At 43.4% G+C, this 13734-nt stretch overlaps 1 protein-coding gene across 2 annotated transcripts; it reads left to right on the forward strand.

Moving 5' to 3' along the window:
* The first annotated feature begins 664 nt into the window (after positions 1-664).
* si:ch211-156j16.1 (uncharacterized protein LOC564557 homolog) lies at positions 665-10941 on the forward strand. 2 transcript variants are annotated; one of them, XM_051425950.1, is made up of 5 exons: positions 665-1218; positions 7271-7663; positions 7966-8074; positions 8474-8522; positions 9338-10941. In XM_051425950.1, exons 1-5 carry the CDS (start codon positions 1155-1157, stop codon positions 9392-9394), a joined length of 672 nt encoding a protein of 223 aa, XP_051281910.1. In that variant the 5' UTR covers positions 665-1154; the 3' UTR covers positions 9395-10941. The 2 variants fall into 2 exon arrangements, with proteins under 2 accessions (XP_051281910.1, XP_051281911.1); XM_051425951.1 differs by lacking the exon at positions 8474-8522 and having other exon boundaries at positions 671-1218.
* Positions 10942-13734: the final 2793 nt, after the last annotated feature.

Raw genomic sequence — 13734 nt, forward strand, 5'->3', positions numbered from 1 at the left:
CTAGTGCCAAGCAACAGTTTGTTTGCCCTCTATCGCATGTAAACTCAGCAGACCACCCATGCTTGCTTGTGTGAAAGTCACACAATGTTCTAACTGTATTTACGGCTCCTTTTCATTGGGGAAACCTGTTTAAAAAGCTGCTGTCTGTCAGCCACAGATGATCGCTACCACTTTTCTTTTGCAAGAACAAGATTGATGATTTAACAGAGATGCATTACGGATGCTTGTGTCATTCACTGTGTGCTCCAACACTGTTGAAGATTGTGATAACTAGTGAAGCTGTGCTCTATTACAGACACTTTCTTGGCTCTTAACCGTGTGATTAAGGATTATTTGAGACGACTTAAAGCTCTGTTTACATCTGGCTCCATTCATACAGAAAGCGTCTTAAAAGCTTGTTGCTTTAGCTTTCTGACTGCATAATCTTATCTGCAGTTTTTAAGTGTAGAACTTGTCTTGGAAAATCAGTCAACGGTTTTTTTTATCTGTTATTTCCAAGTGTGTGTTTGCGTGTGCGACTGTCTGTGGATGTTGCTGATATTGCAGGGTTTGCAAACAGGAGGGCTGGCTGTGTTCCAAGAGGGAGAGCACGTCCTACACGGGGCTGGACCATGAGGGCTGAACCCCCTTACTGCCCCAATCCAGGCACCCAACCTGCCCCTTTCTCCTCAACCCGTCCAGCCCACCACCAGGTCCAGCACCCCTCCTCCACTCTCAGCTCAGTCGTTCACACACACACACACACTCTTTTCTCTTTCCTGCTGTGTGCCAGTCCCTCTCTCTCCCTCCACTTCCTCAAAGTGGTCAGAGCTCCTGTCTTCCCTCTTGTCCTCTTTACATCCCTCCACCACTCTTTTTCTCCCTCCTCCAGCTGTGAGAGCGACCAGAACCCTGGCACAGGCTGTTCGTCTTCATCTCCACAAGCTGAACGGATCTCAGGCCTGCTACTTTCCCAAACTTCTCCTGAAGACTTGATTTTCATTCTTGACCTTTTTTTTTTTGGAGGGGTGTCCTTAACCCTTCCCCTTTCTGAGAGGCTGCTTGGTGTGTGTCTGTCGTGTGCGCAGCAGCGTGTGTGAGGGCTCTGGTGTCGTGCTCTTTGCCCTAAGGGAGTCCCTAAAGGTTGTGACTGAAGGAGAGACGTTTTCCCCACGATGAATGTTCAGCTGCTGCTCCTGTTGGCCCTGGTTGGCCCTTTCTGCGTCTTCACACGTGCAAGTAAGTGAACTCTCTGCTATCACCGTCCTGCTGTTAGCACACTGTGTCCCCTCAGTCCCTCTGCCTCCATGTGCACACACCACACCACTCTTTGTCTGCTTTTAATCCCTGTTGACTGAACAATAACTCTCTGGAGGCTGCTTTCAGAAAGCAGAATGAACTCAATTTCAATTTGTGTATCCATGAAATTATTAATCTTGTCTTCTGTTCAAATAATTTTGAACACTTTTTTGTGTTTTTACTGTTAAATCATCTCTCACTAAAAACTGCTTCTGACAACTGCCGACTGTAGTCCGGCCTATGTTTTTCACTTCAGCTAAGAGTCGACCTCATATAAAAGCAATATTTTGGCTGAAGGTGTTAATTTAGCAACGAGGGGGCACCTCAGATGGACAGTCTGTGTTGATTTTAACAGATCAACCTCCCCCTTTCTCTCATTTTCACACTACTCCTTAGCTCTGAACGGGAGGAATAGTTTGATTTGCAGACACAAGGGAGAAATGTGATGTAATAGCAGGAGCTCTGCTGCCTCGTGTCTGTAAATTCCTTGGCACTGGCAAAGAAAGAAAAGGAATATCCTTTGGAAGGCTCCCAAAAACGGCGCTCATACACATGGAGGGATGGGGAGGAGGGGGGTGGCTGTGAACTGTAACGTACACCGTACACATTTATCTGAACGCTGTCTCCTCTCACTTTACTCCTGATTCTCTCATTTCTCTCTCACTGCAACTACTTTCTTCCTATTCCTCTGCCTCTGCTCTTTGCATCTCTTGCCTCTCTTTCTTCCTGTATGCATGCATGTATGTATGTATGTATGTATGTATGTATGTTTTCCCTTTCTTCCTGTTCTACTGCTTCCTTCCCTTGCCTTGACCAGCAGTGTTTGCCCGGAGGAAGCAACAGGCAAGGGGGTTGAAGGGGTGTGTGGCTTGAGCCTGAGGGAACTGTAGGGCAGGGCACGGCTGGTTTGCGTGTGAGTATTAATAGAGAGAGGCTCTATATTTAAGAGGGTCATATGGATGAGAGAGGAGCAAGGGATGGGAAGAGAGAGAACACCCGGTACGTGATAAGCTTTAAGAGGCGCCCCACCCTCTTTCGCCCGCATGTTGTCAGACCATGTGGCGCGCCGCCCCTTGGCATTTACCCATCTTTGGTGGGGTATCAAGCTTTACCACTCCCCCCCCCCCGTCTCTTAACAGTCCTCCTCCTTTCTCCAACTCTCTTCCCCCTTCCCCTATTCCAGCTTGATGAGTCTGGACCCCGGGGGACAGGGTTGGTGTAGACACGGGGGGAGCAGAGAGGGGCTGGCTCTATTTTTAAACAACAACCTTTACCAGTTAGAGACTACGTGCCTGCCTCATTTCCATGGAAGTTTAATCTGAAAAAGACAGTCCCTTAAGGTTGCACACTGATCCTCAACTCAGCCATCTCAGTTTTCCAAAGAAAAGGGGAAAGCTCATTCCACATCAATACTTCACAAACGGGGTCTTTTAACTTCCTCGCGCCTGCTCACTTAACTGGCAAGGCCCATGTATCCTGTAAAACCCTCCACCTCCTCCCTCACGCCCCTGCCCCAGCCCCACCCCACCCGGTCTCCTTCTTAATGAGTTTTGTCTGCCTCTCTGGGCCTATAACATCCCCATCACATCTGGCTGCTGAAGGGAGAGGTCAATGCCCTTTGTCCGTGCCCACTTCTAGACTCAAATGTTGCGCTCATACTCCAAATATGAGACGCATGCGGGTAAAGAGCGTGACGAAGGAGCCCTTCTCACGTCAACTGAGTATCGTTTTGAGAAGAAAAACACCCAGTCATACTTTCAAAAATTTTCCGCAAGGAGAAAGAAACATCTGTTTATGGAAAGGAGTGCGTTTTTGGCCAGGACCAAGCCCTGACGACTTTAGACTGTAGCGGGGCTTCAGGGTACAGCCCAAACCTCCCTGTGGAGTTTTTTTTTGTTGTGTGTGTCTCCTCTGTGAGTACTGACACAAATGTCTCATATCTCTAGCACCTACGTGTGCTTCAGGGTGAGATATGGTGCAAGAGAAAGTTAGAAAAAAATAGACTGCTGACTAAGGAACACTTACACAAGTGGGTGGGTGTTTTATGATGTGGGAGTTGGATTTGAAGGTTAGAAGATACATGACTTGAAATACATTAAGAGGTTTGCTTGATGGAATTATAGATGGAGTGCTGCTTTTATCTGCGGTGTTTAGTTTTGTTTGAAAGAAAAGAAGAGCTAAGGGCGCAGAGTGATACCCCAGTATGATTTGTTTATTTGCATTTCATGTCCTCCCTGAGCTGATTCATTACATTTAAGGAATTTAATCAGACCTGTTTAGCCTAAGATTAAAGGCCCACTTGAGCTAGGTCTGGACCAGTTTCTTCCCCGGGCGATAGAGTCCAGATGGGACTTGCTGCATGTTCTCCTATCTAAGTTAGACCAGGAGGGGAAAAAATGAGTTCCTGTATGAGTGTGGACGCTCATTGTGTTGCGTCTGTGATAAGACCTGCTGAGAATATTCCACTCCAGCCTGTCTCCTGCTTAAAATCCCCCAGCGTGCAGTGCATGGCACGCCCCAGTATCTCCGCAGCTGACTCCTACTGGTCGAGCGGGGGAGGTTAGACCATGCGGCATCTCATCGTAGAGAGATGGGCAGGGCGCCTATCTCGCTCATTTCCCTCCTCACCGCAAAAACATTCCTGGACTCCGAAGGTGGATGCTCTCACACTCCCTCACACACCGTCTGCGCGGACCCCGTCCCTCCTACACAGGACTGTGAATTATTAGCTCTCTCACACACACATAAACGGGGGGCCTCGCTGACAGCTGATTGTGATCATAATGGATGGAGGCTGCAACTCCCTTCTTTCCTGTCTCACACTGTATATCGTTGTGTCCCTCCCTCACTCTTTCACTCTCTCTGTAGGTTTTATTTATGCCAGGCAGGAGTGAAGCCCCACATTGGTGTCTCCACCTCTCTCTCCCCAGCTTTTGTGGTATTCCTTTACCACTTCTCTTACTTTTAAGTCTTTTTGCCTTTGTGCCGTTTACACTCCACCCTATCTGTCCCTCCCGGTATATCTACATCCCATCACTATATTTAAAACCAGTGTGATTCATTGCCACTATGGTTCATTATTATTTGAATTACAGTGTCATCGCCACGTGTTTTCTAATCACCTGCTGTGTTGTTTTTATGCACTGGTTGTCCATAAACCTTTCTTCTTCTGACAGCCCTAGGTTTACATTCACACACACATAAACACGTGCAGTATGAACTCACCGGCACTTGCTAACGCTTGTTAACTGGCAGGATAATTTCAGGCTGTTTCATGCTTCACATGGAAATGGAAGCGCGAGAGCGTGTGTGGTCAAAATGATGTAATCATGGGTAAAACGACCTGGGTGCACCGCCGAAAATTTTGAATAATAAGGACAACGCCACAGTTACGTAAACGTTTCTCGGTCTCGGTTGTTGGAATGAAAAAGAAACTGGAACGGGTTCCAACTCTGCGGTGTTTTTACTTGCTGAGTGGTGCATGGAGCTGAGTTTCCTCGCAATGCCCCTTGAGCTCTGTGGTTCTAATGTGTCTAGTCATCATTAGACGCATGAGAAGCATGAGTATCGTGTGTTGACCCCGACTCAAAGCCCCGTGTTGGTAGAATTCCTTACCAGCTTCAGCAGGGCTCCTTTTCTTGATCTGACCCTGTGATCCGACCCCCCTGAGGGTTGACTTACATACATGTTAACAACTACACACAGACACCCTTCTTGCTGTGGGCAAACCAAATGAGAAATCAAGCAGCAGAAGGGACATAGGGCTGCTCCCCAGCCGTTCCCTCAGAGCTTTCCCTCCACCCTTTTGCTTTCCCTGCTGCCCTCCCCTTCTTTCTCTCTCTTTCTCCCCAGGGATTCAGCCTTCTCCAAGGTTTCAGCAGCAACAAACCTATCCTTAGGGAGTGGCAGGGTCATGGAGAGGAAGACGAACTAGAAGTAGATTAAAAGGAAAAGAGAGGAGAGGATGTAGACCGCAACAATCTTACTGTGTTACTCACTAATGCCGCTGTATTTAGGATCGTAAGCACAGTGGGGAGGAAATAGTACTCAGAGCTAATTGTGGGAACTGTACACATAATGAAACAATTGTTAGAGGAGGTTGGGGGTGGGGGTGGGGGGACAATTACACATAGCGTACAGCCATACACTGTGAAGAGCAGACCATTTTATCATCGCTTACAGACGTTCCAAACAAACAGTCTGAGTTGCCTTTTGAAAACCCCTTTTCAGTACTCTGCCGCAGTGGGAACAAATGTTTTGTTATATTTACCCCGCCTGTTGCTAAAGAACACGCAAGCCAACACGGGACTAGGAATAACTGCACCGGTTGTTAGACAAGTCTAGTCATTCAGTTATTTTTACCCTTGTAAAGTATTCTCTATTATTTCAAGTATTTAGAACAATTGGAGAAAATGGAGCTGGAGAGAGGATGATGTCAGTCGCTAAGTTTAGAAAACTCACATAGACGCTTGTTTCTGGTCTCTAGAGTATGAACGGTTCTTTTTCCAAAAGAGAAGAAGCGATTTCAGGCCAACATCTTGTCAGTGGAAAGTTAACCGTAGACCGTAATTTCAGTGCCACACTGAAATTTACCTCCTTAATTTTGAAGCAGTGCTGTCCAGGCTAAGCTTTCAGTTGTGGCTGGGAGGATGTTGAACGTGGGGAGATGGAGCTAGGGTTATTGGAGGGAAATGATTAGGTTGAACCCAGGCTGCTTCATAGTCCAGACCTTGATGAAAGACACAAGGGTAAATACATGTCTTTATATGGTTGCTAAGTACAAAATGGGAGCTTCCATTTTACTACAAGCACAGATGGTCTTTTGGGCTTGGACAAAACTTGATCTTAAATGTTAATCTTCAATAAAATAAGTTGTAAATTACTCAAGATTGATATTGGACGATAAGTATACACATCTCTCTTTATAAAGAGAGAAAAACTAAAGTTGTAGATGCTTTCAAAATGTGTGGCTGACACAGAGGTGCTCAGTCCACTATTTCATCAAGCTTCCCTCAGAAGATTTACTTCTTCCTGAGATTGTCTTAAAAAACTGCAAATCATCCAGTTGTGGTGTTTCCTCACACGATCAGGCGTTGGCCCCTCAGCCCCACCCTTCAGTGGCAGCACATGTTAAGTGTCTGAGGGTTAACAAGCCTTCCCATGCGCTCCTCTCACGTCAGCTGCTGCAGCAGAAGCTCCCTCCACAGGAAATGAGGCAGAGGATGTGGCATGCCAGTATTCTAACACAGAGCCTTAAAGACAGGATGAAGGGGAGGGGTGAACATTTTATGAAGTCATGGGGTATGGTGGTAATGCTGCTGGTGATGGGAGAAGATGAGAAAGAGGAAAGGTCATGTCATCATATTATTAGGATTTACATTTACCATGTCCATTTTGACCTTTTTTGTATCCATCCTGACAGACTGTGGGTGTTTTATGTGTCAGCTGTCATTCTGCCTTGCTACTGAATATAACTGGCCGAGAGAAAGAACAGTGTAAAGTTTATAGTAAGACTGGGCGATCAATATTATTCAATATTCTTATTTATTGTCATACTGTTATAAAGTTCATATATTGAGATATGATGAAGTTCACAGTTGTCTTGCCTAAATTAACTATAACAAGTAACGTTTTGACACATCTGTCACAGCATTAATTCTTAAATACAAAATACATTGTGAGAAAATATAGGATATTGGGTTCTTGGAAAATACTAAACTCAATGGGATACATTTTTTTTTTTGCTTGACTTTAGTAAATACTTTTAATATAACTATATCAAGATAATGCTGTTAATAAATACTTCAGAGAGGAAATTACATGTTGCCTATTTAATGTCGTTTCTCAGCAGCATCATATATAACATTAAAACCTATGACAAAGACAACATAAATCTATATAGTTACAACAATCACAGCCACAGCAACAGATTGCATTCCTACATTTATACCTGCATGTGAACCCATCTGTGACCTATAATTGTTCTTCTCAGGCCCCACAGTTATTCCTACACAACTTACTGATGTGCTAACTGCGACAGAAGCAGATGCCCCCCTTGGCACTACCACCGCTCTAAAAGAGGAACTTACTGTTGTCACTGGTCCTTCTCCAACTGAACCAGCAGCGGCTCCTGAAGGAGTTGCAACAGACGTTTCCACAGTGGCGGCGCCTCCTGCCACTACGGTTGTTACTGAGCAGTCCATTGTTGAGACAGAAACCCCTGCTGCTGCTTATAGTGAAGCACCAGAACCCCTTATCACTGACCCACCTGCTGTGGAAACCGCAGCCCCCACTGAGGCAGCAGAGGCTGTGGACCCTCCCGCAGGGACGGCATCTGCCGAGGGAAAGCAGCTTGAAGATGTGATCTTGGAAGACGAGACAGGAGGTGAGGAATGTGTGAGATAGATGTTTCTGTAATGTATGTTTAAAGTCAGGTGTTATTTTTGACTGATATGATACCATAGATGCAATGTGGAGGTGAGTCTGTTTGGCCTTAAATCTCTCTCCCTCTTTTACTTTCATGCCATTCTCTCTTTCTCATTGGTTATTGGACTTCTCATAGATAGATATGGCATTTCATTCAGTCTTCACTGTGGAAATTGCCCATGAAACCTAAGGTGCTTTCACTGGTCTAAACATAGTAATATCAAAAGAAAACTGACCAACTCTTGTCTTTCCGTTCCACAGACGGCTTGAGTTCTGGCCAGGTAGTCGGCATTGTGATTGGCGCTCTCTTGGCGGTGGTCATCGTCATCGCCGTGGTGATTGCCGTGGTGAGGAGGATGGGCAAATACTCGTAAGTACTTTTAACTCTACTGGTTGAATCCATGTGATTGCAGACAGTTATATTAATGTTGTGCAGTGAGTCATCACCTCTGGCTTCTCTTAATATGGAGTGAAACAGCATGAGCTTTTAGTCATCACTGATACATCCTATGATGAAATAACACAGGCAGTGATGTAATGGGTCTTGGTGAGAGAGCTGTTCTGTGTGATAAGATGACCAACACAAACTGCATAGTATTTCGGCCAGAATTGGTCTCCGCTGTTAAACACATTTGAACGTCAATCTACCCTCATGAGAGTGATAGAGGCCCCATTCATGGACAGTGTTCCCATGAACCACACCCTCCCCTCTGAGAGTGCTGTCATGAGCTGCATGTCTTGCTAATGATGAATGTTTCTTGTGTCACAGGTCTGCCAAGAACAAAAAACCTGCGAAAAAAGAGAGCGTTTTGGTTTCTGTAAATTCCTCTATTTGATTCTTTCAGCTAATCATTTTAACCACTTGCCTATCGTGATCCTAATTCCTGTGAGACGTCTAACAGATGTCTTATTCCCAAAAACCCCTTACAGAGTTTGATGCTTGTTGCTGCTTTTGCTGACACACAGTCCCATGGCCCTAGGAGGAAAACTGGGCATTCATGGTGACAAGTGGCTCAATTTGGCCTTGAAATGAGAGCTTGTTTATTGACTCAGTGTCTGTCTATGTGGCCGATGGTCATCAAGCAGATTTTATATCAACACAGGGCTTGTGTTTGTCAGAAGTGGGGCAGCAACATAAAGTCATCAACTTCTGTTTGGTTTTCTAATTACCAGTCTTTCTGTGGTCTATTATATTATTTACTGTTTATTTCACAGTATATCTTCCCAAGATCTTTGCTGACTTAAGCTACACACTAAAAGGGGCAAATCCAAAAACTAATCATGTCAGCTCCTAAACAACCTAGCTTTAAAACATAAATCTCCCTTTTTAAGGTTTTGTTAAAAACACCTCTTATGTAAACCTTGTTCCTTTTTGTGTATTTACCTACATCTTTAATCTTTTAATTAAATCAACAAATTAGCTTTTTCCCCCTACCCATTTTGTTGTCAATATCCATGTTCCCTCATAGTGGAAAAAATAACTATAGCTATACCATGAAATGACACTAAACAAAACAGGTGTACAGGTTAATTAACTTTAAAATACAATAAATTGAAACTCAGATTGATTCAATAATCATCCTCTCTCAAACACTGACTTACTCTCTTTTCTTTCACTTCTTTCACCCCACAGCCCTTGAGGAAAAAGCCGGCCAAGCAGCAGGAGCGCCCAAAGTTCTGGAAATTCTGAACTACTGAGCTGTGACGTCATTTCCGATCATTAAAACAAGCACGATACCAGAACTAAACTAATCTAACCAGGACTCTGGACTGTTGCCAAAAAAAGAGGGGGAAGGAGGCTTGTGTGTGTTTATGTATGTACTGTATGTATGTGAGACAAGAGGGGTACATGGGTAAACATCCTCACCTCCCCCGCTACCTCCCTGACCCCCAGGAGCCGCTGATATAAAAGCCTCCCCTACTCCCTCGGAGAGAACAAAACAAGGTGACAGCAGGATGTCGCAGAGAATTTCAGGCCTTTTCAAACACATTTTGTTAAAAAAAAAAAAAAAAGAGAGAAAGAAAGAACAGTAGGGGATTGTCTGGGTAAAATCTCTCTCCTTTAAAGAATGACTGATTTAGATTTGCATGGAAGTTTGAGAGGGCTTAAAAATGTAAAATACTGACAAAAGGAAAGGAAATTAAATACACAAGGAAGGTGGGAGCAGGAGAGACTGTTACAAATTCCACAGGATGTATATACAATGCAAGGGGACTACATAGTATACAGTTAATGACTTTCTCATATGTTGCAGTTTGCGTAGGCTAGCATTTGATATTATGGAATACAAAGTACATACAGTCGGCCTTAGGCTATTGTTGTGGCTAACAGACCTTTAAAGCACCCCTGAGCACCAGTTAAACAATTTCCTCACGTAGCCAGAATCCCTGATATGTTGGCCAACTGTATGAAGCACCGTGTGCAGAAGTTGTTTTGACATAACACTCATGAGCTCTAGCAGGGCTAGCATGGGGCTAACAGAAAAGAAAAAGGCACCCTCATTTGCAAGAGTAACGTGACATTCTGCCCACTTTAACACTGACATATAAAAACCTAATACATATCTGTGAAATTTAGCAGAAGGGTTTGTGCCACTGTCTCTGGTATTCTCTAGGTAGTTAGGAAGATTTTAACTTTTGAAGTGCATTATTAATGTGAATTGACTGTACTTTTAACTACCACCCATTCCAAAAATAACAGTTTTGATGACTTCTGGCTTATTCCTTATCAAGGCTTACACACACAGCCAGTGGTCATTAGACATAGTGATACCATTGTCTTGACAATGTATTCATAGTACCTCTGTTAATAGACACATTACCAGAACAGCCATCCAGTCTTTCAATTGAGCTAACCCCAGATTGCGTGCACAGGATCACGTTTTATAGTTGCACTTAGTTTTAGTGCACAGTGTTAGGCAGCAATGCCCTCTTTTGTTATTTTTGCAATTGTAAGTGTGCTAAATGGGTGTACAAATAATTAAGTCTCAGCTTAGCTCCGCTTGCTTTACAAACTCGTTTAATATGTGCACTGAATGAGTGATGTAATGTTTAATGAATAGGCTTTAGACACTGCAAATGTTTGCAACGACACGTGTTTGTTTCCTCCCTTCTGCTTTGCCACATATTATCAGTTCTAGGTCTTTAATTTGTGCCATCTGATTTGTTTGAACCCTTTTAATTTAATTGCAGTGTTTTTGTTCATACTGTTTCAATAAAAAACTTAAAACACTAAAATGTATGTCACTAAATTGATAAATGAAAGCTCTCTGAATAGCTTTTTCAAAGATCTGTTTATTGTCCCTAGACATTTCCTATCAATTAGATTACGTAGTTACTGTAGCAACGCCTGAAAGTCCACACATTCTCGAGCAGCACTGTGTTCAGTCTTGAGTCAGGCCAAAATGCTTGTGACAGTTAAAATCTCATGACACTTATTTTCTGTTTCCAAGTGCAATCCACACACATCATTAACACACTTTCAAACGGGCAGCATCCAGTCTGCTCTGATTGGCCAGTTCAAGTAATGCTTCAAATACAAAAATAAAAACCAACCCCTTTTCAGTGGGGAGACAAACAACACCAAATATGGAGGAACATATGGTCTCGAACCGTTGAGTCAATTGAGCCCTCTGACAGTTAGGTGTGTTTTTTATGTCATGTTGTGGACTTTTTCATACAGTGCTGTTAAGCTGAGGCAAGGCTCCAACAGCAGGCTGCGAGTCGCACAGAGATGCTCTGTGTCTGGCTTCCTCTCCTCCGTGTGGTTTTAGGCAGCGGCCCAACGCCCACCTCCCCAGCCTCTGCCCCACCGGCGAGCTTCATAACTCTCTTTAGCTCACTCTCTTGCCTCAGACTGCTGGGAACAATGGAGTCTTTTGAGAGGGGCAGATGGGGAGGCTATGGGCCGTGGCTGTGAAGCTGCTTGCCAGCAGCTCCCTCTCTCCCCTTCAGCAAGGGGGAATTCTGTACATCGCTGCAGGGTGGAGTCACTTCCTGGGTGGGCCCAACATCGATCATGTGCATTTACACACACACACACTTAGAAAGACTCTAAAAGAGACGTAAATCACTAACTCTGAGCCCTTTGTGCAGATGAACACATGTTAAACTTATCATAACCGTCATGCTGCAGCAAAATGTCCCAGCAGAAGCAGCTATTAAGACTCACCATAAAAGTGTGTGATTCACAGAGAGAGTCTCGGTCAGATTCATGACACATGCTTTCAACAGTACACACAGGAAAGTCTTATATTTAATTATCAGACTCAAAACTGCCTGCTTATGTGGTGTACAGCCGTATGAGCTGAGTGTGTGGAAGCCCTGCATATTCCCATGGGTTCATGTTATGTACTGCATCTGCAAAAACACAATGTTCTTTCTGTATGAGTCTATATGTGCACACATGAAATAAATTCCAGTAACAGTCACTCAAAAAGCCCCCCGCCCCCCCTTCACTCATCTAGACCTGACTGAAAAACGGGAAAGGAAGAAACTGCTTAGCGCCAGCAGACAGACGGATGAGGAAATATCTTCCCCTCTAAATAAAACCAGACCGGTGTATTTTGATTTAACAGAAGAATGTGTGTTTACACGTATTTTTCTCTGTGCAATGGGAACCAGAAATACCAGGTCACTTATAGCTGACTGTTAGCTGCCTGGTTTGTGATATATTCCACTCAGAAGAAACCTGTGGTCTGAACTGGTCCTCATTTTTATTGGTAGGAGGAAAACTGTTGGTGCCCACTCAGCAAGTTATAATCCTAACAGTGTAAAGGAAGCACAGATTGTATAACAATAGAGGAATGAGGTTTTTCCAATGCAGGGCTTAGAATAGACACCAGGCATCAGGCTAATTCTCTTGCATTTGTTTTTGGCAGGTGAGGCTATCAGCCCTGAAAGATAATTTTTCATTGAAGTCTATAATTGTAGGAAAAAGTTACAATTATTATTGTTTGTAATAACAGATTACAGGCGTACAAAATCACCTCATCCTATCCAGAAAAAAATACAAAAGGGAAGGGAACAAATAATTAAAAAAATGAATCAAATTCAGCTCCACATTCAATATCCATTAGTTATTTACCCCATGAGATAGTGTTGGTAATTTTGAAAATGCATCTCCATATCAAGGGTTCTTTTATTATAATTATCACCTACATTATTTGAATTTGCAATAAAACCTTGGCTGTTTGCACTGTGTTTTGGCAATGAAGTGATACATTGGTCCCAAGTCTATTTAGTGTTAAGGTGCTAAAATCTCACAACACGGATAACCTGGATCCATTGTAGTATTATATTATTATTATATCGTAGTAATATGTATTCTGGGCTACAAATAACACATTGAAGTAAACATTAGGGCCACCTATTGGTAAATCTAAACCCATCAAGTATGCACAACTGCATCTATTTAATTTGTGACACGGAATGTCTCGAGTGATGAAAACACAAAACCAAAACAACTAACACAAACTGTATATTGTGTTTCCGGTATTCAGTGTGTTTGGTTAATGAAAATATTACACTATTATAATATTATATATTATATTATATTACTAATTGAAATATTATATAATACCAAATACTCAAATGGATCCCTCTGGTTTTTAAAAATGTCCATCAATTCTCTAAATCAATTATCTTCTCCTGGGTTTCACAGCTTACACTGTGAGAGAAGTGTTCCTATAGGCAGACACATTCACACCTATAGGTAATTTAGAGCTGTCATTTCAACGGTCTCTGATGGGGGGAAGAAGCCGAGGCATGTAAAGGTACACATACACAAGGAAGGCGTCAGCCGGACAGGACCCAGGACCTTCTGACTACTACTATCAGAAACAGATTGACAACATCAAATGCCCTCAACTCAGTGCCTTTATAAAACCATTCTATTCTAGGACGTAATGTGCTGGACAAAATATAATTTATGCTTCCTTTAAATCTACAGGAAGTGATGTATACAGTATGTAGGTCTGCTTGTGTGCAAAGAACGCCATATGTCAAGCCTATAGAGTTCAGGGGTTTGTG

Source organism: Dicentrarchus labrax, unplaced genomic scaffold (assembly GCF_905237075.1).
Source record: "Dicentrarchus labrax unplaced genomic scaffold, dlabrax2021, whole genome shotgun sequence".
Classification (NCBI taxonomy): Eukaryota; Metazoa; Chordata; class Actinopteri; family Moronidae; genus Dicentrarchus; species Dicentrarchus labrax.

Coding starts and splice junctions, on each gene's coding strand:
- si:ch211-156j16.1 (XM_051425950.1), top strand. CDS start 1,155: ATGAATGTTCAGCTGCTGCTCCTGTTGGCCCTGGTTGGCCCTTTCTGC. Junction 7,664..7,965: donor CTTGGAAGACGAGACAGGAG/GTGAGGAATGTG, acceptor TCCGTTCCACAG/ACGGCTTGAGTTCTGGCCAG. Junction 8,523..9,337: donor AAGAGAGCGTTTTGGTTTCT/GTAAATTCCTCT, acceptor TTCACCCCACAG/CCCTTGAGGAAAAAGCCGGC.